Source organism: Emydura macquarii, unplaced genomic scaffold (genome assembly GCF_026122565.2).
Source record: "Emydura macquarii macquarii isolate MOO-44397 ecotype Brisbane River unplaced genomic scaffold, CSIRO-AGI_Emac_v2 contig_587, whole genome shotgun sequence".
NCBI classification, from domain to species: Eukaryota; Metazoa; Chordata; order Testudines; family Chelidae; genus Emydura; species Emydura macquarii.
The window spans coordinates 12,399,450-12,426,601 of NW_027130724.1; the positions used below are offsets into that span (position 1 = coordinate 12,399,450).

The 27,152-nt window shown below is 41.6% G+C and overlaps 2 protein-coding genes across 2 annotated transcripts in view; one reads left to right on the plus strand and one right to left on the minus strand.

The window, feature by feature from the left end:
• PSMA1 (proteasome 20S subunit alpha 1) overlaps window positions 1-27,152 on the plus strand; it is a 505,652-nt gene that overhangs the window by 267,342 nt on the left and 211,158 nt on the right. The window lies entirely within an intron of this gene.
• PDE3B (phosphodiesterase 3B) overlaps window positions 1-27,152 on the minus strand; it is a 238,160-nt gene that overhangs the window by 60,133 nt on the left and 150,875 nt on the right. Inside the window, exons 4-7 of the mRNA XM_067540721.1 lie at window positions 26,166-26,411; window positions 17,088-17,230; window positions 4,987-5,093; window positions 173-383 (exon numbers count right to left, since the gene is read on the minus strand). Coding sequence (XP_067396822.1) covers window positions 173-383; window positions 4,987-5,093; window positions 17,088-17,230; window positions 26,166-26,411 — 707 coding nt within the window. The remainder of the gene's footprint in view (window positions 1-172; window positions 384-4,986; window positions 5,094-17,087; window positions 17,231-26,165; window positions 26,412-27,152) is intronic.

Genomic DNA, 27,152 nt, shown 5'->3' on the forward strand with positions numbered 1-27,152 from the left:
TATAGATAGATAGATAGATATAAATTAGTATGAGCAGTTATATTTCACAGATATATCAAGTTTGGCTAGGAAAAAGGGAAATTAGTATGGTTTATCATGTAAAAGTATTGAGATTTACAGCACATAACAAATTATTTTTATACTTTTGAATACTACTGAAGGTTTACAGTACCTGTTACAAATATAGCTTGTAGAAGTTCTAACTTGTTGCTGAAAATCCGGAGAACTAAATGTATATCCAAGAGGTTTATGTAAATTAACACTTGGCTTAGTAAGAAAATCAGCTGTATCAGGAAATTCTACAGGTGACCGACTGACAAGGGACCCACTGGAGACAGACCCATAACTAGATGAACCAGCAGAACTCAGGCTAGGGGAAGTACCTGCAAAAAAACACATGTAATAGTTTACTGAGCATCTCTTTAGGGCACATTAAAAAAAAACATTTTTGAAAGATCAAAATGAAAGATACAAGAAAATTCTATAGCTTAATAAAAACAAAGTGACAGGTGAAAGAAATTCTATAGATGGATCACTCTATTAGATACATATTAGACATCAAGACTTATTTAGTGTTTTGGATTTATACACATGCTGTACTGGCTCGGTTGCACATCTGTGTGACTTGCTGGGTGCATACTCTGTTCCGTGTTTAAGCTTCTCCATCTAAAAACTATATATCAGCTTCTGGAAGAGATTTGAACCTCATACATTTTCAATGCAGATCTCATATATAAGTATGTGTAAAACCTAATTTTTTGTTTAGTAAGTTGGTTTTAATGTATATGTTTAATACTTATATTAAGAGGGGCTGCTAGCACTGCTTATTAAGGTTCCCCTAACATTTACCATGATAAGATCCTGTTTTCAGTTGCTTGTCATTTTGCTAAACTTTAACTGTTTCTGCTAAAATTTTATATGCTGGGTCTTTGCCTCAGGCTGAGTTTTTATGGAAAATTTCAGCCATAATGGTTCAGCTGTTTCTGAGAATAAGGCTATGAAAAATAAGTTGTTTGCAATGTTAAAAAAATTCTGGTGACCTTTACTTTAAAAACTCTAGCATCCCATGCTTTGGAGAAGGGACTTTAAATTTGGCAAGAGGGTGGCCTTTCTGTCATGGATATGCCTTTTGCTGTTCCTGTGAAAATCTGCTGAAATTTGGCCAACTTATAAGCATTTGAAAAATTGCAGTTTCTACATGCTCAGTAGACTTTAGGTTTTAGCAACTAAAATCTCTGAATTCTTTGTGCAGTGAGCATGCGTGAGCCCCTCACAGCTCAGAGTGCTGATCAGACTGTGTATGCGCTATTTGCACAGTGTGACTGAGCATGATCCTTCCAGCCTAGAGATACAGGGGCAAAGCAGGGAGCTTGTCTTTCTTGTACTTTCAATGGCTCCCTGCTGGCACCCAGGCAGAATGGAGGAGGAAACTGCCTGATTTGAATACAGAGGGGCAAGATCCAGATCTGGGGCAGTTAAGTGGAAGAGCAAAGGCTGTATATTGGGACAAGGAGCCTTGCAAGAATGGACTGGGACTTGAGGCTAGGAGGAAGGAGAGATAGAAACTGGAAGTTTGGGGGACACTGTAACTGGGAGCCATGAACAGTGGTGTACCATGGATCTCCAGCGCCTGGGGCCAAGTCTGCATTTGCGCCTCCACCATCCCTCCCCCTCCCCCTGGCGCAGAGCAAGAGGGGTCCTGGTGCTGCCCCCCAGCTGTCCCAGAGAGGGGGAGTTTGTATTTGCGGGGTGGGGGGAGGTGGGCGTAAGGCTGGGGGGGGGGCACAAATGCAGGCTTCGCTCAGCCGTCCCCCCTCCTCGCACTTACCTGCCGCATGGCACCCACATCCCCTGTTCCAGTTGCGCAGCTCGGAGCCGGCTCAGATGGGGGCAGAGGGTCAGGCCGGCCCTTCACAACATATGGGGAGAAGGGGCACAGGAGTGCAAGCAGCCACCTCTTAGCCTTCTGCGACCCCCGCCCGTCGTGAAGGGCCAACCCAGCACCCCACACTTACCCACCGCTCCAGCCCCGCAGCCTGGCGCTGGTTTGGATGGGCGGCCTCACCCCCCAGCCTAGAGCGGGGAGCACCGAACTAGCTCTTCACGACATACAGGGAGCGGGGGGGTATTGGAGGGGCCGGCGCCCCCCGTCCCCTGTGCATTGTGACGGGCCAGCCTGGTGCTCTCCCACAGGCCAGCGCTGGGGGGCCTGGCCCCCTCCGCCCCTCCTCGGTATGCCACTGGCCATGAATGAAAATGAGAGGGCCAGGGATTGAAGGGAAAACAGATTGAATGCCAGTAGGTACAGGAATCATGGGTTGGGAAAAAGGGGAAATGACTAGAAGTGGAATGGGGAGAGAGTCAGATGGAAGAGGAGGCTGGGAATACCTGGGCAAGGAGACAGGGGACAAGGAAATGAGAAAGTATGATGGGGACCGGGAATGCCTGGGTAAGGAGAATGGGAATTGAGGGGAGGAGGGACATGGAGACTGGAACTGCAACAGGGAGTCTGGAGTGGTGAGTCTAGGACTTGCTATGCAAGGATATTGTAACTGAGATGTGAAGCCTGAGGAGAATGGTATTGGGACAAGGAACCAGGGTGGAGAAGAGTCAGGACTGAGACAAGGACAAGTTGGAGGGTACTTGGCAGTTGGGGTCAGATTTGGAGAGGGGTGGGCAGAAAAGTGCATACACACTAAAGCATACTCTCCTCTATAGACTGGAATGGAACCGAAGACCCCTGAATCTCAATTTTCCTTTGCTGTCAGCAAATATCTGTAAAACCCACTAACAAACTGTCCCCATCATTCTCTAGTGCTGCTCCACACAGAGGATGACAACCTACTACTTCTATAAGTTACCCTATTAGTTCAAATGGCAGAGATCTGTGTGATGGATCTAAAGGTTCCAAACCTGGTGATGACCTGTGTGATGTCAATATGATATGACAAGATTGAAAAAGCAAAAATTCTGTTTCCTTTTTTAAAGAACTTGGAAATTACACACATGCACACACAATATTAAAAAGAACACTATTAAGACTGCAAAGTCAAGCACTCAACAGCTAGGAAATGCCCTCTGCAACCTTAATTTGCTCCCCGCTCTCCCCCCACTTCCCGTGCGTATGTATTGTATAACAGACTTTAATTACACAATTATATACTGTTTATGCTACAGGACTCTTGTCTCATTCAGTGCACAAACAACCTTAATCCTGGCATTTCCTAAGGTTTGAGTGGTTGACTTTGCAACCTTAAAAATGTTCTCAACTTTTTTTTTTTTTAGTGTAATTATATGTATAATAGATTACAATATATGATTGAAATATCACTGCATATATTTAAGCATATCATATTTCCCACATTGGGTAATACTGCATTCTGTTTTCCCTTAAGTAAGCATGCATTTAATGTTCTATTTTGTCACTGAGATACTTAACTAGTAAATATTCAATCATATTTGATTTTTTTCAATTTATATATTAAACAACAATTTTCTTCTCCTCTAAACTAATATGTTAACAACCACAATGTTTGAATGGGTAAATGTTTAATCTGTGCAAGATAACACCCTTCTCAAGTAATCTCCTATTTTAAATGGTTAACTAAGTATCCCTGGATTGCATCATACATTATGTTCTACCTTTATTAGAAGGCCACCTTTGTAAACCAATTATCTTTTGATGATCCTTTGAGTGGTTCTTAACAGGTTACAGTGTATTTTGAATTTATATTTATATTTTAAAAATACTAGATTACATACAGTATTTTATGATGTATATAATGTCACCAAGGCCCTTATCCTGCAGTTGACCCCATAAGGAGTACAAGGGTCTGTGTAACAAGTTAGAGGATCAGGACCTGAGTTTGAATGCTGCTTAGGGTTTAGGAAAATGAAATGAGCCTAAAATCAGTGAATGAACTAGACAAACCCAGTGAGAAAAATGGATTTACAAATATACAGTACATTTGAAGAATAATGAAAAAGTAGTTATGAATTCCCAATCAAACTGTTATACTTATTTTTAAATAGGCAATCAAGTTTCCTTATTTTAAAAAGTACATTACACAGTTTAATATCTTACTGAAATTATGCTAAAATCAGAGATGCATTGGTGGAACTAGCAGAAGAACAGGGTACTCAGGTTCTAATTTCATAAGGGCAAAGGGACCAATTCTAATCTCTGGTATATGGAATACACATGATATATACACTGATCATTATTAAACTGAATGCTTACTAAGCTACCACACAGCAGCATCTGATATTTCTATTTTCTTATATTCTACGAAGATTATTAAGATGCAAAGTCCTTTCTTATACTTAAATCTCCTTTCATCAGCCTTGATCATGCAACGAATTCCATGACTTCACTGTGCTTCCCATGAATACAGGGGTCTGTCCACATGGTGCTTATAGCACGTTCAGAGCTTTGGACTGTAAACTCCATGACTAGGTAGGGACAGTTTCTTAATATGTGTTTGTACACTGCATAGTAGTATGGGGACCTGTTCTGACTTGAAGCCTCTAGGCACCGTTGTAATACAAATAACAATAGCATTAATTCTAAGACAATTAAAAATTATGGCATAATAGTTATTACAGTAGAGTAACTTTCCAAATTTTTTTTTAAGCAACAACTATTGTATATATCTTGAAAACCCTGCAGGCTTATATGCTAATATAGTAGCAGAGAGAGTTCTTCCAGTTATACAACATTGTATTCATATTTTATATTTGTATTGAGGTAATTTTCAATATGTCTTCTGAAAATTCTTAGAAGTAAATTAGATGACAATTATTTTCAAGCATGTGATACATACTGATACTAACTTACACTGATGTTATAATGTACAGAATAATATAATAAAAATATTGTAATGTGTGGAGTACCATCTATAAATATGAGGGTTTAATTTAAATCAAATTTATCATAATCATAGCAACATGCTGCAAGATGCGTGGAATAACAAACTACTATCTTACCAGCTCGTCTGGTGCCTATATGATGAGTCAATGTCACTGAAGATGATCTTTGTTTCGGTATTGTCAGTAGATTTGTACTGAAAGGTCCATTTGGATGGGATCCTTGGCTAAAAATGAAAAACAATAAGAAAAATATCAAGCATTCTTTTAATCTGCTTTGCTTTCTTGCATTCTATTCAGTTATCAGGGAAAACGTGTATGCAGATCAGCTCATTTTAGTTTAGTAACACAAATCTACACACACTGTAGCAAAATGGCTAGGCTATAATGATTTATACAGTAACAAGCCCTGCCCCCAAATGCCACATAATTTCTCCTTAGTCAAGTTTTTAAAAGGAATGTTCTGGCCTGATAAATGTTTTCAGGCTACCTAATTATAAGTAAACTAGAGAGAAATAGTAGTTTTATTTGGTTTGGTTTGATTTGGTTTTGCTTAGCAGGATAGCATAAAATCTACTGCTGCCCATACATTACTTTAATAAGAATTAGTAATAAAGCAATGTCAAAATCTTTTAATTCAACTTTGGACTGTGTGTTATAATAAGAGATGGCTAAATCTTTTCAGTCAATTTTGAGATTTGGTACTGGTGATGTCACTCTAGTATTTTTCTCTCTTTTAATCTGAATTTCTGGCGGTCAGTTAATGGTGCCACAGAGTGCTCAGTGAGCCTTGAAAGCCCATTTTTGGATGCCACTACCAAAAATGCCCTGAATGGTATGAAATTTCATCAACAGTAAAAAGAAGTGAATTTTTCCAGAGTGGTTGCTCAAATATTTAGATGTGCACCAATACAGCTGTGACTGCTATAGCACACTACGGACAAACAACTGCATCCTGGTAAAGACTCCTGATGGAATAGTGGGAAGGAGAGATGCAGCTACAAGAGTTCTAGAAGGCGATTTGTTTGCTTATCTGAACTGCAAAATCTTTTTATGTTCACTAACCAGTAATTTGACAGTAGAGGTTATTTCCCGAGCACTACATACATACCAATTTTAAGTAAATAAATACATCCATGCTACACTCATTTAAACCTGAAAATCAACTATTAGAATTATCCCTGTAAAATGGCCTTAAATCTTCTATAAATCAGTCTGTAATGGCTACTGTGTTCACTGTCGTCAGATGAGCAAAGGACAGAGCTACAAACTGCACCAAAAAGCTGGTGCTGACATAATTAGTAAATGCATCATCAGGATTTTTCTTCTTTATCATCAATAGGAATATTTCTTCTGAAACAACTAAGTGGGGGCATAATTCTAAGTTAGTTGGTAACAGTTCTGCATAGAGTTGATAGATCCTTTAGCAGAGACTGCATGAGATCTTTAGCAACCCTGTTTGGTGGAATTAGATTGCCCATGTCATAGCACAAACATATGCAAAAAAGAGATCCACAACAATATTCTTTGAGGAGAGACCTTCATCCTGTCTGCAACTGCCATGAACAATTGTGAGGATGATCTAGATGATTTAGTCCTATCCTAGTAAAACTCTAATGCTTCTCCTAACATCTAATGTCTTGAATCTCTTCTCATCCTTATGAGCATGAGGCTTCAGGAAGAAAGTTGATAAGTATATTACCTGACTGATGTAGAAGTCAGACACTACTTTGGTGAGAAACTTCAGATGAGGGTGTAGGTATACTTTGTCCTTGCAGAAGACTATATATTTATATGGAAATCCAGACATTAGAGCATGTCACCAAACAGGTTATCTTCAATAAAAGATGGAGTAATAAATAGGTAGCTAACAGTTCAAAGTGAAGACCCCATTAGCTTTGACAACACCAGATTTAAGTCCCAAAAGGGAATAGGATCTTCTACTTGAGGATATAACCAGTCTAAATTCTTCAAAAATCTGATTGCCACAGGATTGTAGAAAATGAGCAATTATCAACTGGAGGAAGGAAAGCTGAGATAGTTGCTAGATGGAACCTGATGGAACAAATGGCAAGACTGCTGTTTCAAATATAAATATAAATGTTGTACTGCAGAATGGACTGAGGAAACCCTTTTTTGTCAGGACCAGATGGGAAATCTCTTCCACTTTGCCAGGTAAATTTCGCTAGTAGAGGTTTTCTACTATTCACAAGCATCTCTTGAACCCCCTTTGAACCAATCGCCTCCTGAGGTGTTAACCACAGAGCATCCAAGCTATAAGATGAAGGGTCTCTAGATTGGGATGGAGGAGGTGACCATAGTCCTGTGAGATTAGCTCTGGGTTTAGTGGTAATGTCAATGGAGCCTTGTCAAAGAGGCTCAGCAGAGTGGAAAACCAGCATTGGTGAGGCCACGCTGGTACTGAGAGTATCTGTTGTGAGTGATCCTACTTGATTTTTAACACCACTCTGGCCAGAAGTGTATACAGATGCTTGTCTGTCCAGGACAACAGGAAAGAATCTGTCAGGGAACTCTGGACTGTGACTGATGACACTTCCTGTTGATTCTGGCTGCAAACAGGTCTATGCAGGGAATCCCCCACACCTGGAAAATGAACCTGACTATATCTGGTCAGAGAGACCATTTGTGATGACTGGTGAAAGATCTGCTTATCTGGTCCACCAGACTGTTCTGGACCCCTAAAAGGTGAGAGGCTTTGAGGTAGACTGATGATGATACAAAGGTCTCACAGCAGCATTGCCTCTTGGCATAGCAGACTTGATTGGGCCCCTTCCCAATCCATTCACACAGAACATGGCCACTGCATTGTTTGTAAGTACTACCAAATTATTTTCCTTGATATGGAATGAAAGCATGACAGGCTAGCTGAATGTCTCTCAACTCTCTTATATTTATATGGAGAGAGAAATCCTGGAAAGACTATAAAACTTGAATCTGCAGGGATCCCAGGTGGGATCTCAAATTAAGGGCAGACGGTTTCCATAACTAAGGTCAAAGCAGGTTAAGGAGGAGCAAAAAGAACTACTACACACACAGTGAATGGATGTATCCACCAGTCCAGAGAGGATAAGATTCATGTGGATGCCCAAACCACCGTGATCAGAGAATGGTGAGCTACAAAATACACTGAGATCAACAATCCTGGAAGCTTCCTGATATGAAGCCTGGTATGCCAAATCACATAAATACATGAGGCCATATGCCCCAGAACTCTGAGGCAATTCTGTATTGTTGCAGTAGGATGGTCTTTCAGGTCTAAAGAAATGGACAGCATTATCTGAAACCTTGTCTTTGGGAGGAAGACTCATAGAGTCTCAGAGTCCAAGACCACTCCTATAAATTCTATCATTGGGATAGGTGACAGGATTCACTTTTCTTCACTGATAAGCACTCCCAACACTCTGAAGGTGAACTAGATCATGACTACACTGGACAGCACTCAGCCATTGGATCAACCTCTCACTAACCCGACATCCAGGTACGCAAACATTTGAACCCGATTTCCTCAAGAACGCTGCCACCACTGCCATCTACTTTGTGAACACATGTGGGGCTGATGACAGGCCCAACGGCAGAACTGAAAACTGGTAATGTGATTGGTTGACCAAAACTCTGAGGAATTGCCTGTGGTTTTGATGTACTGCCACACGGACATAAGATGTTGTTTAAATCAAAGGCACCAGAATCCAAGGAAGGGATAGTGGATAATGGAAGCCAGAGTGACCATGCAAGATTTTCTTTTCTTTAGGTATTTGTTGAGTTGTTGCATAGACTTGAGACTTCCTTTCGCTTTTGGGATAAGGAAATAGCAAGAATAAAACCTTTTCCCTCTTTGTAGCAGAGAGATCTCATCTATGACTCCCAGTTGGAGGAGAGATTGAACTCCCTGAAAAAGAACTTACTCAGGAAAGTGGTCTCTGAAGAGGGACAAGAAAGTGCAGGTAGAAATAAATTGAAGGGTGTATCCCAATTCAATTGTGTTTAAGACCCACTGGTCTGAAGTGAAGTGGGTCCAAGCAACTAAATAGTGGGATAGCCTGTTGGAAAAACACCAGGGTAGGATAAGGTGACAAACTGGAAACTGGTAGGTTGTCCTCAACTAGCATGTCAAATTGACTACTTGTTGTTTCTGGGTTATTAGGACAAGCTGGCAGTAGATAAAAACTAGGTGGAGGTGGTCTCCTCCTAGAACTTTTGCCTTTCTTCCTGACTGGTATTGATGGCGACACATAAATGAAGCTTACCAATGTGGCTGCTGGGGATGGAATTGCTTCTTCTTTGTGATAGGTGTAGCTATGTCCAAAGTCTTGAGCATCGCCCTAAAGTCTTCAAGGCTGTGCAGCTTGTTATCAGTCTGTTCCAAAAAAAAAAGCATCAGTCCCTCAAAAGGGAGAAGCTGGACAGTTTGTTGGACTTCCTGAAGAAGATCCAATGACTGGAGCCATGAACATCTGTTCATTGTAATGGCTAATGCCATGGCTCTAGCTGCAGAATCTGCAGCATCCAATGCAGCCTGAAGCAAGGTCCTGGACACCAACTTTCCCTCATCCACCATAGTGGGAAACTCTTGTATAGACAAGTTGCCAGAGGATGCTAGACATTTTAAAACATTGTCACAAAGGTTCAAATCGAGCACCCCAGCAGCACTTACTGATTAGCAATCCAGATGTATAGTCTACCTGTGAAATAACATTTCCTGCCAAAGAGACTGAGTTTCTTTGCATCTTTTGATTTTGGGGTAGATGCTTGCTGACCCTGGCACTTTCTCTCATTGACAACTAAGACTAGCAAATTTCCTGGGGGTGGGGGGAAATGTTCAAACTGCAGTGCAGGGACCTAATATCTCCACTCAGTTCATTTAACTGTGGAAGGTAGGGAAGATGGAGTTTGCCACAGCACTTTGGCTCTAGAATAGCCTCGTCTATTGGGACCATCATTCAAGAAGTCCCACAGACGCCAAGATATCAACCAATCTGTGAGACCTCTCTTAAACCACTTCCACCTTAATATCTAAGGCAGAAGCCACCTTCTTTTAGAAGGTCCTGTTGGGCCCAGTAATGGTCTGGTGGAGATGAGGAGCCTTCTGACACTACTGACTCATTAGGCAATAAGAAGGAGGACCCCAGGGCTGGCAGAGGTGGAGATTCCTCCAGTTCTTGCAAGGGCAGATTCACCAGGCTAGACTGTTCACATTCAGTACTGATCCTGGCACCAGAAGCAACTTTCTACAGCTCTTGATGGGGCAGATTCTGATGTCCACTAGAAAAAATAGAACAGGAAGGGTGTGGAGATGACCTGGAGGCAAGTGGAAACATATGTTTCAGACGTTGATAGCACCGGTATAGTCTTTTCCTATTGATGATGAGGATGAGGATGATGAGACTGATGGTGCCACCTTAGGGGTCAGTCTTAATGGAGCTGGTGCTGAGGCCAGAGTTGATGACCCTGTCTGAAAAGTTATTTGCATCAGGAAGTGCTTTGGCCCTGAGTGCACTCTACCTTGTTTCCCTGCATATTTGCTGGACTTTGGTGCCATGGACCTTGATCTCCAGGATTTTGAGTCCTCCAATGCCATCTTCCAGGGTCTCTTCCTTGGTACTAGAGAAGACCAGCATTGAGACTTTGCCAATACAGGATGAGTGCTCTGAACTGAAGCAGATGTGCTGGTACATGCTCCGAACAGAGAGTCCCTGATGGTGGGGGCTGGGCTGCCTCCAACACAAGGTGTTTTAGTCTGATCTTCCTGTCCTTTTTAGTTCTGGGCTTAAAGTCCCTGAAGATTTGGCACCTGTTCCTGATGTAAGCCTCTCATAGGCACATCAGACACCTGAAGTGCCAGTCACTAACTGCCTTTTTGCAGGTATGGCAGGTCTTGAAGCCAGGAACCAAGGTATGTTCCAGCACCCTGTACTTGTACCAAATGGTGGAAACCAAAGAGAACAAAAAAATACCCAATGTGGCAGATGGCCGGCTTCACCCTAGTGGGTTTCACGTTTTTTGCTATAGTGGACCAGGGCGTCACCAGTCACCGCGTCTCCCCAGGGAGGGGGGTAGGGACCAGAGCCCGCCCGCCCGCTCCTCTGAGTCCCAGCCCAGGGGCCCTATGAGTAGCAGCTATGTGCTCCTGGCACCGTACTCGCAGCTGCAGTCTTTTCCCCAGGGCTACTTTCCTCTCTCGGTCTTTCTGGCTCCTCAGGCCCTGCTTCCTTGCTGCTGGAACTAGACTTCCTTACCCAAACTCCCATGCCTGCGGGAGTATCTCAGCCCTGCCAGGGGCAGGTTTCCCCCTCCTGGGCTCAGTACCTTTCTCATCACTCCTCCTTGCTCCTCCACACAACTCTCTACTTCTCTCTGCTACTTCAGCATGGCACACCTACTCCTCCAGCTCGTGCCCTGTTTGTCTGGAGCAGAGGGGTTTTTATCAGTTACCTGGCTGGGCCTTAATTGGCCTCAGCTGCTCCTAACTGCCCTCTAAGACTTCTAGCTAGTCTGCAGGGAACAGAGCCCTGAGCATTCTGGGCCTTCCAGACCTCTCTTCAAGCACTCTCCTATTGCCCTGTGCCCTTGCTATATCACACCAAGTAGAGGAAACCTACTATTAAAAATATCTTAACACGGAAATTATTAACTATTAATGAGTACCAACTATATATAATACCAAAACAAGAGAAAACTTGCATTAGCGAGATAGAACTAACAACTGTAATGGGCAGTAGGAAAGAACTGAGTAGAGTTGGGGGGTGACTCTGCTCTTTATACCATCGTGCAATAGTGTGAGGCAGCAGGAGGTGCATGCACAGCCCCAATGGGATACCACTGAGGGAAAAATATCTGATGACAAAGTACTGGGCACGCATACACCTGGAGTGAAATGGATATGTGCAATCACATGAAGAAAGAATCTCCAGATAGAACAGGGACAGGTGAGAAAAGCAGGGAATGTCCAACAGTTTTGGGTAGGCTTGGGGGAGATAGCACAAGTTTCAGAGCCTAAGCAGTTCAACTGTGGAGTTCTCACTGCCAAGATCAGTGTCAGACATAAGGTCTGTATCTGGAGTGCATGCCTAGAGGCCCAAAGCAAAGGACTCTGCCCAGCCCCAGAAAGCTAAGGGCATGTGGAATTCAACATTTGGATCCCCTCACAGCAGTCTGAGTTTCCAACAGGTGGTGCTCAACCAGACCTGTGACTGTATTCATAGTTCTTTTTCAACTGTAGAACTCATCCAATGCTCATCTGTCTTTGAAAAATTCTTAGTTGGCATTTACAAATGCAATAACTAAAACAAAGATGGGTTAAGCAATTTGTCTTGAAGGAGAGTACAGTCTAGTGGAGAAGGTAAGGTCTTAGTAGTCAGGAGACTGATTCAGATCCTGATATTGATTTGCTGTATGACCTTAGGCAAGACACTAAACCTCTGTGTGACTCAGTTACCCTTTCTGTAAAATACAGACTTTGCTACCTCTCAGAATGTTTTGAGGCCTCACTAAATAATATTTATAGAGTTTTACAGAAATGCAGACTATTATTAAATCAAGTCAGGGGAACAGAGCTCAAAACTACATGGCTTCAAATCCTGTGCTCAATACAGTAGCTAGGGGATCTTTAATGAGAGCTTTAGCAGCAGGTGTTTGTGTTTTGGGTAAACCAGAATCATGCTTCTTGTAACAGAACTCTCATCATGTTGAGATTATCTCAATGGGTGCTAGGTATTTCATTGCACAGACTGCAATACAGGTTGCACAGGATTATTAAAGTGCTGCATAAACATTAAAGAAATTTCCTAATCATGGTACAGGATACATTTTCAAACGTTCATAATTGTTATTTTTACAAAACAAAATTAAATAAATTATTAAACCATGTCAGAGACTATATACATGATAAATTTCATGTCTCAAATGTTAACCATTTTTGAGTTATACTGAAGAGGAAAATATTGCACCTTTTTATGACAGAGAGAAATGCTTTCTCCCCATAGATTCATAACTCAAACATAACTGCAGGAGTTTACTGAAACTGTCCAAAACAATCACGTTTGGGCAGAGGCCAACCTTGGAATATTTCAGTCCCAAGAGGTTAATGTTTCACAAAGTTAGATTCATCTGAAAAGAGAGGCTTATAATAGATACTGTTTTACAGCTTAAAACAACAACATGTGTGCCCAAATCCCTATATTTTTAAGCTTCCATATTTTTGCATTGGAATGATTTCAGCTTTGGACCAGAGAAAGTTTCTTTAGTGGTAAGTATCAAATGCTATATTATGTGTTTTAACTAAGCAGACTATTTTCCTACAGATCAGATCTGAAAACATTTAATAGATATGTTAAGTTGGAAATGATGTGTGAGCCTTAGGTGACTATGGCTTTTTTCTCAAATCACCAAGCTTTTATATTTATTTCAGCACTCATTTAAGTTGTTATATTTTTAATCCTAAAACTGGTTTTGAAGTTTCATGTACCTATATCATATTGCCCTTTAGAAAATTAACTATAAATGGGTAACTATGTTGTTAAACTGTGCCATCTACTGTTGCAAGAATGAAATTGCATAGCAAAATTTGAAATCACGTATTTATTATAAAACATACTTTTTTTTTAACAAATATTTGATACGTTATGTAATTGAAAAATAACTTTACACTTTAATACACGTAAGAAATGTTGCATGTAGAACTAATTGCTTAATTCAAATACAAAAACATTTATTTACTCAACAAGAAGAGATTAGTTGACTGTTTTGTCTGAAATCTGATGAAATGACATGGAACTCCTACAGATACATTAACTACTCATTCTCAGACCTGTTCACTCAAATATCATTTAGACATCGTGAATGGTAGTTGACTAGGGAAGTATGCTAGCTATCATCACTACATAAGTCACAGACAAAAACTAGAGACAAGGATATTTTTCCTCTCTAAGTAGTAGTTTAAGCCCATTTTAACAGGAAGGTTAAGGTTAGGCAATCTGTCTTTCTCATGTGCATTATGAAGTGTTAGCAAGAACACCAAGAAAGCAGTAGAATGACTTATATGAAACTAAGTGACTATTTTAGGAATAAAATTTAGGTGAAGGAGCAGAGCATCTCCTTATCCCTATGAAATTCTATAACTGGGGGCAAGGGTGCAGGAACAATTTTTGCAGTGGGGGTGCTGAGAGCCATTGAACCAAACTGTACACCTTGTCTATAATGGAAATCACTTCAAGCCACGAGGTGCAGCAGCAACCCCCGCACTCCTAATTTCAGCACCTATGACTGGAGGGATCAGATATCTAAGTCTGTTGCTAGCTCACTCACTTGCCTTACCCTTAGCTTTTCTAGTAATTATATCTTCAGAAACAGGTAATATACAGCCCATCCTTACATTGGCTAAGCAGATGCATTATCAGTCTTGCAGAACTAGATCCAAAAGTAGTTGGTCATGGTTTTCTAAATGGAGATACAACATTAATGAGTCCTTTAAAAAATGACATCACAGTTGTTTGATTATATAGAATATGACTCTATTCATTTGATAGCCATTGTAGATATGGCTGATAAATGAACTTTGACTATGGACAGAGCAAAGTCTAACTTCTTCAGGTGGAAAAGATGACAAGAAATATTTGAATTTGGTTCTTCTTTCCATTTCAGTCACATTCTTGAAGAAATTTTTAAATCAGAGCTTCCATAATTGGGTTGTCATTTGGGTTACAAAAGAATCTGTTGAATCTTTCCTGAATTTTCAGTGCCAGATTCTGACCCTCACTGCAGCAATTTAGTGTATATTTGCACATGCAAAGCAAGCACATAATGTATGAGATTCTTTGAGTGGTGTAGGACCACTGTAGGTACTTCTACACCAGTCCCAATCCTCATCCCTGGCACAGGGAATATTGATAGGGAAAAGAGGGTATGGCTGGAGCATTTGGGGCTCCAATGATCTTTGCTGCCCTAATTTGCACTTCAAGACCAGACTGGAAACCATAAGATTAGGATGGTGCATAAAAGCTGTCTTAAAGGTACCTTGTTGCTGGTTTATAGATCCTCAGAGATTTAAGGATCATCCTTGAATCCTTATGATTTCAGATCCTGTCATCAGTTTTACTGGAAAACGTGAGGGGCCCTCAAATGGGAGTTCTTGAATTGTTTGTTGCACCTATGACGGAAGGCCTGATGCCTGCAGCCAAGATGAACGTAGCATTAATCTGCAGAGTCTGCTGCATCCAGGCTCGCCTGCAATGCTATTCTGGCAACTAATTTGCCTTCCTCCATCAAGGCAGTGAACTCCTGCTTTGTATCATCAGGAAGTTTGTCTTTGAACTTCAGGATATTATAGCATAGGCTGAAATTGTAACAACCCAGCAGAAATTGCTAGTTCACAATGCTGAGCTGTAAACCTCCTGTGGAATAAAGTTTCCTGTTAAACAGATCTAGCTTTTCCTTTCTTTCCCTCCCTTTGGAGCAGAGGCCTGGTGTCCTTGCCTCTCCTTTTTGTTGGTGGTTGCAACCACCGCAGAGCCTGGAGGAGGGTTGTTGTAAAAGTGTTCAAATCCCTATGAAGAACATAATCTCTCTTCTCCACCCTTTCAGCAATGGTGAGTGGGGGGCAGAGAAGAAGGGGTCTATCACAACATCTTGACAGGTTCCAGGTCAGCCTCATTAATAGGGAGAGCTACCCTACAGGGTCATAGAGAGGTTAAAATGTCCACAAGCCTGTGTGATCTTTCTTGTACCTATTCTGGCTCGATATCTAGAGCTACAGTCACACTCCTCAACCAGACTTGATGAGCTGTAAAATCATCAGAAGAGGGAAAGGTAGATTCAGCCACTACTGCCTCATCAGGTGAAGAAGAAGAGGAGGATAAAAGTTGCCGATGAGGCCCCTCTTTCTATAGGGGATTCCTGGTCACACGGCTCTGCCTCCACAGTACTGATCACAGTCTGGGGAAAGGAAGAGGAAGACTTTCCTTCAGATGTTCCCAGTGTTTAGTTGGCGTAGAAGTGCGGGAAGAGAACAGAGAGGTTCTGGAATATGGAGGGAAGCCCCAATGGGTCCAGAAGGGCTGGGTATGGATGTGAGACCCAGCTCTGTGTATGCCAACTGGCTCAAAGAGTACTGAGGCGAAGGATGGTACCACAATGGGCAGGCAACACACTGGGGCTTCTAGACATGCTCAGCTTGGGACACACAGGATCCAACTTCTGAATCCATTGAAGAGTCTGTTTCCTCTGAGGGATCTGAACCCCTTCTCCAGACTTGGAACCTCTCTTACTGGTAATGGAGTTGCTGCTATCCCTCAGTGGTTAGAGCTATCTCCCAGGATGTGGGATAGCTGGGTTCAGTTTCTCACACTGCTTAATGTGGAGTGGGTCTCCAGTCCCCCAGAAAAGTATCCTAACCATGAGGCTCTGGGATATCCTGGGGCAGGTCTCTCTCAATCTTTCCTGTTGAAGCTGTTCCACTTTTTTATAAACAAATATTCACTGGAGCGGGGGGACTGGAACCTGGGTCTCCCATCTCACATATAAGTGCCTAACCACTGGGCTATAAAGTCACTCACTTTGTCTCTGCCTCAATGAATATTTCTTTATTTTCTAATCGCTAGGCTAAAGGTTATTCTTCTTCTCTGTTTTTCTTGAAAAAGGGATGAACTAGCTTAGGCGCCTAACTCCATGAAAAGTTCATGACTGTGAGTCCTGAAGGAGACAAGCTCCTCCCTCCAACCCAGACTCAGGCACTTAAATCCCCTGGAGTGGCATGGCTTTGCTCACACCCCTCTCCACAGCATTTCCTACTGGTCAGCTTAGGTGTTGCAATGCCTAAGTTCCCCTTATGAAGTCCACCACAGATAACTATTTAGAGACTGTGCTGACAAAAGAAACTAGTTTCTGTTAGATAAGTTATTCCTCATTTTCTACAAAAACTTATATTTAGTATTGCCGGCTATGATTGGGCGCTTCATTCCACGCCAGAATGACTTGATGTCTGGCTCTTCTGGATAAATTAATCTATCTGAGTACAAAGTATTATTAACTTGAAATATATTAATATATTACAGTTTATGCTGGAGTATCTCTAGCAAAATTTAGAGAATTAATTCAATTATGACATTGCACATAAACTGTTTTACTTACTCCAATTCAAACATTAGATAGATAAATGTAGGTTATTTTACAATGGCTAAATTAATTTACTGTACCAATAGGAGGTTTACCTTGAAGTATTGTATTCTTGATGAGGTCTCTTGCCATTATTGCGTTCCCACCTAGAAGGTGACTGTTCAATGGGTGGCAGGCCAGAAGCTCCTGAACTTCGTCTCAACTGTGGTGTTGGTAAACTATTCCTGCTATTTAATCCCTGTTGAATAATTTAACAATAGTTAAAATTTCTTTTATTGAAAGCAGATGTAGTTTTATGATTTATTATTTCTGCAGGTAGTGTATAAAATTATTTTATAGCTAATCATGTTCAATGAAGTCGGAAGTATGGTATCTTATGTTAGAAACATACTGATCTCAAAAATTTGAAAAAAAAATTATTTAGAAATAATTCTATTAGAGATAGATATCTATTTTATTTCTCATATTCTCCTCACCCCCCAGTTTAAAAAAGAGTCTCTAAGGATATTTGTCCTTTGGGAATTCATCTGCTCCAGCCATTATTACTCACATGAAGCCAAGTAATTTAGAGATGGAAGAGATCTGTTAGATTATCCAGTCTATCTTCTTGCAAATATAAGATTACTCTTTATGGTACATTTTCTAATATTTTTCCTCGGTAAAATTATCCAAAGCACCTATGTGACTTCTGAACCTGAGTCTCATTTTCAAAAGTAACATGCATGTTGCTCATGTATGTAGACTGGTGCTTTTGGTGCCACAAGCACAGACTGGTGGGATTACCTTATCATGAAGACCTGGGATGACTAACAGTGGGTCCAGAACTTTCACATAAAGAAAGCTACATTTCTGGAGCTATGTGAGCAGCTTGCCCCGATACTCCAGTATGAGGGCACCCATGCCAGTCCAGACCTGGGTCACTATAACCATCTGGAAGCTACCCCAGACTGCTAGAGGTCTGTTGCCAAACAGTTTGGTGCTGGGAAACTGACTGTGGGTAAAGTGGTGGCAGAGGTTTCTGAGGAAATCAGGCATATGGTTTACCCAAAGGTGGCAGGCATAAAAGGTATTCCCAAAGTAATACCTGGCTTTGAGAGAAAGAGGTTTCCAAACTGTGTCAAGGCCATTGATAGAACTCATGTCCATAGTGTGCCCTCCTCAAGGAACATGAGAACATAAACCATAAAAGATTATTATGCAGGCCCTCATGGACCACAGAGTTTGATTTATGAATGTCTACACAGGCTGCATTGGGAAAGTTCATGATGCCAGTGTTTTTTGTCAATCAGGAGTCTACATTCACAGACAAGTAGAATGCTATTCCCACCAAATAACGTTGTCATATATGCAGTTACTGACCCCACCATTATCCTGGGGAACTTTGCATATCTCCTTTTGCCTTGGTTTATGAAACTATACCCTGATTTAAGCAGCATGGGAAAAGATGGTTTAATTACACTCTTCGAAAGTGTAGAATGGTTGTTGAATGTGCTTTTGACAGATTGAAATCCTGTTGGAGATGTCTATAGACACGTTTGGATACCAGGGTCATCAAGGCTGTCTGCATTAGTATGGCTTACTGTGCTCTTCACAATCTTTGCGATGTAAAAGATAAGTCATTTCCCTTTGAATGGATCCAGGACAGCGAGGAGCCAATGAATGAGTTCACTCAGCCAGAAAGTGCACCTATCAAAGCTGGAGCTGAATGCATCCAGACAACAGAAATCAGGGATGTTTTGTGTTCCCAGATCATGCGCCTAGTGGAAAAGAGGGAATAATACTTTTATGAATGGGAGGTAGGGCATGATTCACAGTATGGATTAATATAAGAAAGTGACTAAAGTGTGGGTTGATGTATCTAACTCAGTGGTTCCCAACCCATGGCCCAAATGGTCTTTCAAAGTGGCTTGCCACTCCCCTCCCGCTGGCTGCAGAAGGGAGCTGCTGCCTAAAGACCCACATGGACTGTGTTGCTACGGGGCTAAAAGACCAGGTGCAGGCTCCTGGCTGCAGCCAAGAGGATGGGAGATCAGTGCTCTCCTCCCCCTCACTGTAACAGGGAGCACGGCAAAGCACTCTGCCTAGGTCCCTTGGTGCTGGGGTCCCTGCTAGAGCCAGAGGGAGGGGAACACTGATCTCCCATCCCCCTGCCACAGCAGGGAAATTGCACATGTCCTGTAGCTTTCCATCTGGCTGCAGTGAGGGAGGAGGAGCTGCTGGCAGAAACTGGTGGCCCTTCAGAGTTGCAAAAATGATATCTGTGGCCCTCAAACCAAAAATGTTGGGAACCACTGATCTAACTGTATAGAGGAACAGTGTTTGCTTACTATTTCCTAATTGTCCCTGATTGCGTGCTTATCTTTATTATTTTAAATATACATTGTATGATGTGATGCAGTGATATCTATAAACTTTCTTGATGGCATAAAAAGCTTTATTTATAAACATGTATTATGAAAGTACAACATTCATCCATTGCCAGACATGCCAGTTGCCATTACCACACCAAAACTCCAGTAAACAGAATCTTTCCAAAACAAAACAAGTTCAAGAACAAGTGCAAATGGTGAAACCATGAACAAATCAGAAACCCCCTAGCACTGCATGTCCCCTATCCCCCATTCTCCTTTCCCATCTTATCCTGTTTCCTGCATACGTGGCACTTGGTAAAAGGGGTGGAGGCATCCAGAGGGAAGAAGGTCAAGACAGAGGAGTGCTTGGGGCTAAGTTGCCCTTTCCTGCTGCTCATGGGCCCTGATTGCACGGGTCAACCACCCATGGAGTTTTACAAGTTGCTCCTGGACTGCATCCCAGGTTACACGCAGGGGACTCAGGAGATGGTGTGGATAATGCAGCAAGAGCTGGCATTCTTGCAGAGATTGTTGGTATCAACTGCTCAAAGGGTTCTCTCTGCTGAACTCTGTCCTTCTTCCTTAGCCTGCGTCCATTCTGAAACCATGTCCTCAAGGTGCGCAGCCAGGTTCAGCCATTCCTTTTGCCTCTCAGCATTCCTTTTTTCTAGTCTTAAGTTCCTCTGTTTTTTGGCACTGGACCTGCTTGTTCGCCCTGTCCAGAAGTTCAACCATAAATTCATCATGGAAACGTTTCCTCTTGGAACAGTCTGTGAAAGCACATTGGGCCGGGCTTGTACAGTATTGTGGGTGAGCTGCAGAGGTACTGCAGCCAACAGAGATTTAGGGGCCTGGAACAGGACAAGACACAGAGGGTTATTGTCTCAAATAGCTCGGTGCAGGAGCACAGAAAAAATCTTTGTGGAATTTCAAAGACATAAAATGTTACTTTTCCAAACTAACTTCAATATATTGTGAGAAGGCTGCTTCTGCCCACAGAAGCTTCCTGGACACAGCCTAGTTAATCACAGTGAAAGAAGTGCAGAGACTGTGGTAAGTTAAAAATTCAAAGCTGTTTTTTCTTTTCTAAAAATTGCAGAACTACTTGAGTTTTGGGAGGGAGGTCTGACAGTGGCCTTGGGAGAAAAGCTTCTTCTGTCATTTCAGGCCTTCCACATTTTTGGAGATGTCTAGTTCTTGTGATGGCCGGTTGGCAAAGGGAGATGTTATTCTGAGCTACTGGGGGGCAGGGGAGAAACCTGCAGGATATGCAGCCCAAGTATTCAAATGTATTGTGACTGACTAGTACATCTATGAGTGGACTAGCTTAGTCAGCTACCAAGGTGGCCCTCGAAAATATGCCCTTTCCTGAAATGTCACTACCTATCTGGAGTTCATGCTTCAGGAAAAGTTTGCATCTATCAACACCTGGGATTGTGTCAGAATTCTTGAGGGAGTCCACAGAATGCTGCATTAGCTTCCATGTATTTTAGCTGATTATAACTGCATGCAAAGACATTTAATTCCAGGGCCGCCCCCTCTTTACACCTGCCCCTCCCCCCAGCACATTTCTGGATGCATTTTCAAACTCCAGGCGAATTTGGGACAAATGCTTTTGTCACCCACAGGCTGCATGGACTACCTTTACCTGAAATAGACTAGATTTGTGAATGGAACATATTTCCACCCCCTACTTACCACAGCTCACTGTTTCCAGGTGGCTCATTACACTGTTGAGTGATTACAGAGCAGCGTATTTATAGGTATGGCAGTGTAAGGTTGTTATTTTTTAAAATAGCAAAATTTGATTCTTTCCAGTAAAAAATCACTTTCAAGGCATTTTTACTGTTTGCATTTCCTGGTCGTCATTTTGAACTGCATGTGGTGGGGGGTGGGGAGAGCCACATCACTGGGTTATAATCTGCCACTGGGGATAAACGCTTCTAGCTGGGGCTTCTAATAAGTTTTGCCTTGGTTCATAGAATGGAAATCCTCCCATTCTTATATTAATAAACATTATAAAGGAGACGCAAACTTACCAGGACTGGTTTCAGTAACAGAGTCACTTCGCTTGCATCACTCTGCACCTGCTGCTGGCTCCCATCACTCTTCTTCACTGCTGGATACTGTGGCCAGGAGCATGCCATCCTGGCTGATCATGTCATCACGCATCACTGATGGCTCTGTGCTTAGCACAATGCCCAGCACCCTGTCAAACACCTCACAAAATGGGCACTATTTTAGTGAGTTGCCTGAGGTGAGGCTCTAGTCCCTGGTTTTCCTGTGTTCACTCTTGAGATGCTTCATCTGCTCTCCGGCACTTGTCACCAGTCCGGCATATTTGCAATGCTGGCAGTTTCTTCGCTATTTGCTGGCATGCACAATCATTCATGGTACTCTAAGTAAAATCCACTGTTTTGCTTGCCTCGCACCAGAGATTTACCAAAATCTGGATATGCTCCTGTGATGATAAAGCAGAGCGCTTCACAGAAAGCTTTTTCTGTTCAGTCTCCATTGCAAACACAGAAGACTCTCTGATGGTATGTTTGCAGCTTGCTGGTCAGAAGGCAATGAAAGGATTAACGCTGACTCACTGAGCTGCTGCAGTACAGAAATGAGGGTTCCTTCCGTTTTCACTGGAGATTCTTGGGATAGAGAACAAAGGAAGTTGGTCCATGGGATTCTGGGATACTTTTTCGTGGACCCCCAGCTTCTGAGTCGGGGGAGGTGGGAGTTACTGTCTTTACACTGCAAAGTAATAGGGCTGAAACCCTGGGTCCTGGATTAGACCCTCCAAACCCACAGGGTACTAGAACTCTGGGTCCAAACCCAAGTCTGAGAGATTTGTATGTAGGTGGAAGGGGGGATTTGGGTTCAAGCCCAAGTCTGAGCCCAGGCTTACATTGCAGTGTAGACATACACTAAGTGCCTAAGTCGGTTTGCAAAACAGGACTAGGGGGCCTAAGTAATTTAAGGTCTTTTGAAATTTTTATCTCCTGTCTGATTTCATAATGTTGGCAGTGGGACTTCTACCATTTCCTGTAGGGGACTACTGGTCAGCCTACAGACCTCATTTTCATTAAGCTCTCCAAATATTCTATCTACATTTTCCTTTTCTTAGTTTTATCCCATTAAACCTAATTGTACAGGGTTTGGTTTTTTTTCACATTAAATTCCTCTCCTCCTTGGTGTGTTAATACCATTCAAATATCTGTAGACTTATATTGCCCCTTATATACAGCATAGCAAAGCTATACATACTCAGCTGTTTCAAGCTGCTGATGTAATGTCCACTGAAATTAGTGGAGTGACTTCAGTGGAATTTAAAAAAGATCCTTTATCACTTATGTAATAACCATTTCCACAGTAATTAACTGACATTGCAAACTGTGGCTACAAATTGTGATTTCAAGGAGGGGAATAAGTTTCTGGAGCAGATGTATTCCAACATAGCAAAATAAATTTTAAAAAGCTGGGAGAAGAGAGATACTGAGAATATGCATAGACACACACATACTGTAGTCCTAATTATTTCTTTAAAAAAATGTTTGTTTGTTAAAATTTTCTTTGAGACGTTAACAGATCTAGAAGGGTAGCTGTGTTAGTCTGTTTTTAGCAAAACAGCGAGAATCCTGTGGCACCTTAAAGACTAACAAATTTATTTGGGCTTAAACTTTCATGGCCAGAAACGCACTTCATTGGATGCAACAGATCTGTAACACATAGAATACTTTTCACCTTAAATGAATCAGAATAGCTATAAAGCAGTGTCAAGAACTAAAAATCAGATTTTCATGTAAATATCTTTAGTAATTAAAAAAGAAAAATTCTAAAGAAAATGTATGTCATGAGGAGATTTTCCTTACCTGTAAATGGGGTTTCTGCTAATGTCCATTTGAGAATGTGTGCCAATGTGCTTCCTCCTGCAAGTGTCACCTAAATAGGCAAGCAGACCAGTCTCCCAACACTGAACTTCTCCCTCAGAATGGTTGATTATATATTAGAATTTTGCATTGGTGCCTATCCCCATACTATCTCAGTTCCTCCCAGTTTAATTAGATTGGTATAGCAAAGGCTTTAGTTGATTTCATGGAGCTTTAGGCTCTTGTCTGAGCAACGTCAATGAAAAATACCAGAATAAATTAAATGTGGTGCACTCAACAAGGGATAAAAGGATCTGTTTGGAGCAGTGCAACACCAAACAGAACAATCTCACTTAGATCCCCATCTTTCTCCATGGCTCCCATTTGCAGATTGGGTTGGTCTTGCAGGCCCTCCATCTCAGTTTCCCAAAAACGGTTCACTCCAAAGAAGACAGCTCTAAAGAAACGTTTTATTATCAGTGTCTTCTTTATTGTTTAAGTTAGTAACCTCTTAGTGACTCTCCAGTGTGCCCTTTTAAGTCAGGGTTTCCATTAGTCTCTTTAACTGAAATCAAATTCACCCTTTCAACTCAGGGTATACAATATCTTTTTCATAACTTCTTCACAACCCCCTTTACTAGATCTTCTTACAACTTTTCTCCAACTCCCTGTCTCACTGGCTCTCAGCCCACCTCTTCCAGCCATAATGCCACTCACCCTTTCTTCAGAGCCTTCCTCATAAGGGTCTATCTTTCCCTTTGTAGGCTTTCCCAGAAACTTCCTTCTTGTCCTGGCCCTCCACACTGAGCTCTCCAAACCTCTTTATACTCTGTCTTTTTCCCCTCACCTGTAACTAGTCCTCCCTTTATCAGGAGAATACTCTGCACTAATTCCTTCTTTCAGGACCCAATTAATCAATAAGGCAGGGTTTATGTCAATCAGATATAGGTACCCTGCCCCTGATTTGCCCTCCAGGACCAGTCACATAGCACCTTGGTCCTCACTAGCTAATGCACACAAGTGCATTGCACACTAATTTGCCCATGTGGACCCTACAGGCACACACTAAAAGTTCCTGAGTGCACGTTAATATAATACTCTTCAAACAGTACTACATAAACATGCGTTTGGGAATGTCTAGTGCATGCCAGAAGGGCCTATGCAGGCCAGTCATTGAGCAACGTACAAACGTTCATTAGAATTTATACCCAAGCGAGCACACATTAAAACACCATGTAGACAATCCCCAAGGTCAGCTTCAAGATGCAGCAATTCTAAGAGGATACAGCTCAATATCAGATGGTTGGTCTGTCTGAGTGACTGGTACAGGAGGAAGTATATTGGTATATATATGAGAATACACAGGAATAGAAAGAAGAATTGTTCCTAAACAGAATGTTTTAAATTTTCCATGAGATATTGTATTGGTAAGTAAAGTCCTATAATACGCCTATTTCTCTCCACCACCATAAAGTGTTTGCACTTTAAAAGGTAAAACTCCCACATAGAGTCCCAGTAACTTTCAGTGACATATATTTGAAAGTAAATATTTGTTCTCAATTTTTGTTCTGAGCAGTGTCTGAAATTCATGATACAGTGTATGTCTTAAAAATATCGTGGACAAGGCCACATTGCCAACAATTTTAAGACCAAGGGTTTGTGAGGATCAGGGACATCTTGTAATGAGGGGAGAAACAATTGCTAACTGCACTTCCGTTTCTGCAGCCTTGCTAGCTAAAATCACAGCCTCAATATATGCAACAGCAACCTAAACAAAATTGTACTGAAAGAATAGTAAATCCAGGAAAAGAAATGGGAACTGATAAACTTGGATGGTTTGGTATCTTCATCTGCAAAAACAGGCATTTGAAAAGATAATTTCCTATACATGATCCAGGTTGAAAAGAAATTTGTACTATTTATTTGCTTTATAGTAACTAATGTAATAGTAGATGCTCCCTTGTGCTAGGCACAGTACAAGCAATATCTCTGCCTCAAACAGCTTATTACTAGTTTTGGTTTTTTTGAAAATACAATACACATATAGTACAGAAGTAAACTGCATTTCTTTCATAGCAATCATGATTTCGTGTATTGAACATTTAACTATGTTACTGGGCAGTAATTCAACATAATTCTATGGAAAATATGAAACCAAGAAATGACAGTTGTTGCAACATGATGAGAACATAAACCTTTGACAGGAATGCATGAAAGGTGTCACTGTTGTACTTCTACAAATAAATGTGGGATTTTGTAAAATACCCACAAAACACATAAAGGCTAAGATTTTAAAAAATAGGAACCTAAAGTTCATCTCCTATTTCCATATTTAGACACCTGTCTGAGTTTCAAAGTGCTAAGCAGGCAACTCCTTCCAGTGACCTCAGTTGTAGTTTGTGACTGCTCAGCACTTTTAAAAATCAGACAGATGTCTAAATAGGGGGTTAGGAGATTACATTTAGGCTCTTATCTTTCAAAATCTTGGCCTAAACCAGGGCTCGACAAATTTGTTTTGGAGCTAGGAGCCAGCCCAAAAATTAAGGAGCCAGACAACCTGGGCTCAGCAGCGAGATGCCCTGGCCGGAGAGCAGCCTCCGCTCTCCCCTCCCAGCCCGCCCCTTCTCCCCTCCCCTTTCCCACAATGTGGGCTCAGCAGCGGGGCACCGTGGCCACAGTGCAGTGGCCGCAGCGCTCCCTCCTCCCAGCCCTGCCACATTGGCGCAGTGGCACTCTGGCTGAGCGCGGCGGCCGCTCCCCGCAAAGAAATACTAGGCACCAGACTTAAATTTCTAGGTGCCAGGGCGACCTGGCGCCTGGGGTTTGTCGAGCCCTGGCCTAAACCCAAGCTGGAAGAAGCTACCATCCAAATAGAAGTATTCTTTTCAAAAGTATTCTCTTTGATAAATTGCTGAAAATGTCAACACACACTTTAATTACAATTATACAAACTTTTGACCTTGTGCAGCTTTCGATCTCCTTTTTCAGCTGTATCCTCCATTTCAGGGCATGGGTAAAACCCAGGAAATGGTGTGAATGGGTTAGTCTTTGGTCTGCAAGAGCCTGAGAAAGCACCCATCAAACTATTAATGCTTCGAAGGGAAGAAATCACATTTGGGGGAAGGGTTGGATCGATCAGAAGGTCTGATACCACGTTGCGAGCCTCATTCAGTACTGAAAGATCGACTCCATTTCCACTAGCATTCTAAAATAGAGGGAAATATTGTAAATCACTAATTCAATTATACATTTGATACATAAAATATAAACAAAATATCTACCCTGTAACTCACATAATTCACATCAAAACAGGAGGGAATCAATCTGATGAACATTTCTCTAACATATAAATAAAGGCACCCATACAACATAATAGCCTTCATAACAGTATGTTTTCAGAGAAACATGTTAACTGTGAATCAGTCAAAATCAGGCCAAATAAATATTGCATAGTGTTCTCAAAACTTACCTGAGTCATTACAAAGAACTGTTCCAGAAATTATAATGACATTTTGGATTATATTAACATATTTGTATGTGAAAAATCACTTAAAATCATTACAAAGCAATTTAGATTTCAAGATTTTTAAGCATTTCGTCACTTCCTTGGTCAGGGAAAGACGAATGGGGGCTACCACACCAACTTGAGCCATACCATCAAGGCATACTTCAGAATTGAGCAAAAGCTATCAGGTTTGCTTTCATTCTGTTTTTAAAAATAAAGATTGAGCATCATTTCTTCCCTTAATTAAGCATGTACATAATGTCCAATATTGTTTTACATAAGAACTGAAGGGAGAATATATCCTAAGTATTTTCACTTGGACTTTTAATTTTTCTCAGTTGGTGTAATTTCATTTTTATAGCAGTACATTTGCCAGTAAATACCAAGCTCCCAAAAAGAAGCTTAGGATCATATGAAAGTTTTACAATTGTAAGTTTATTG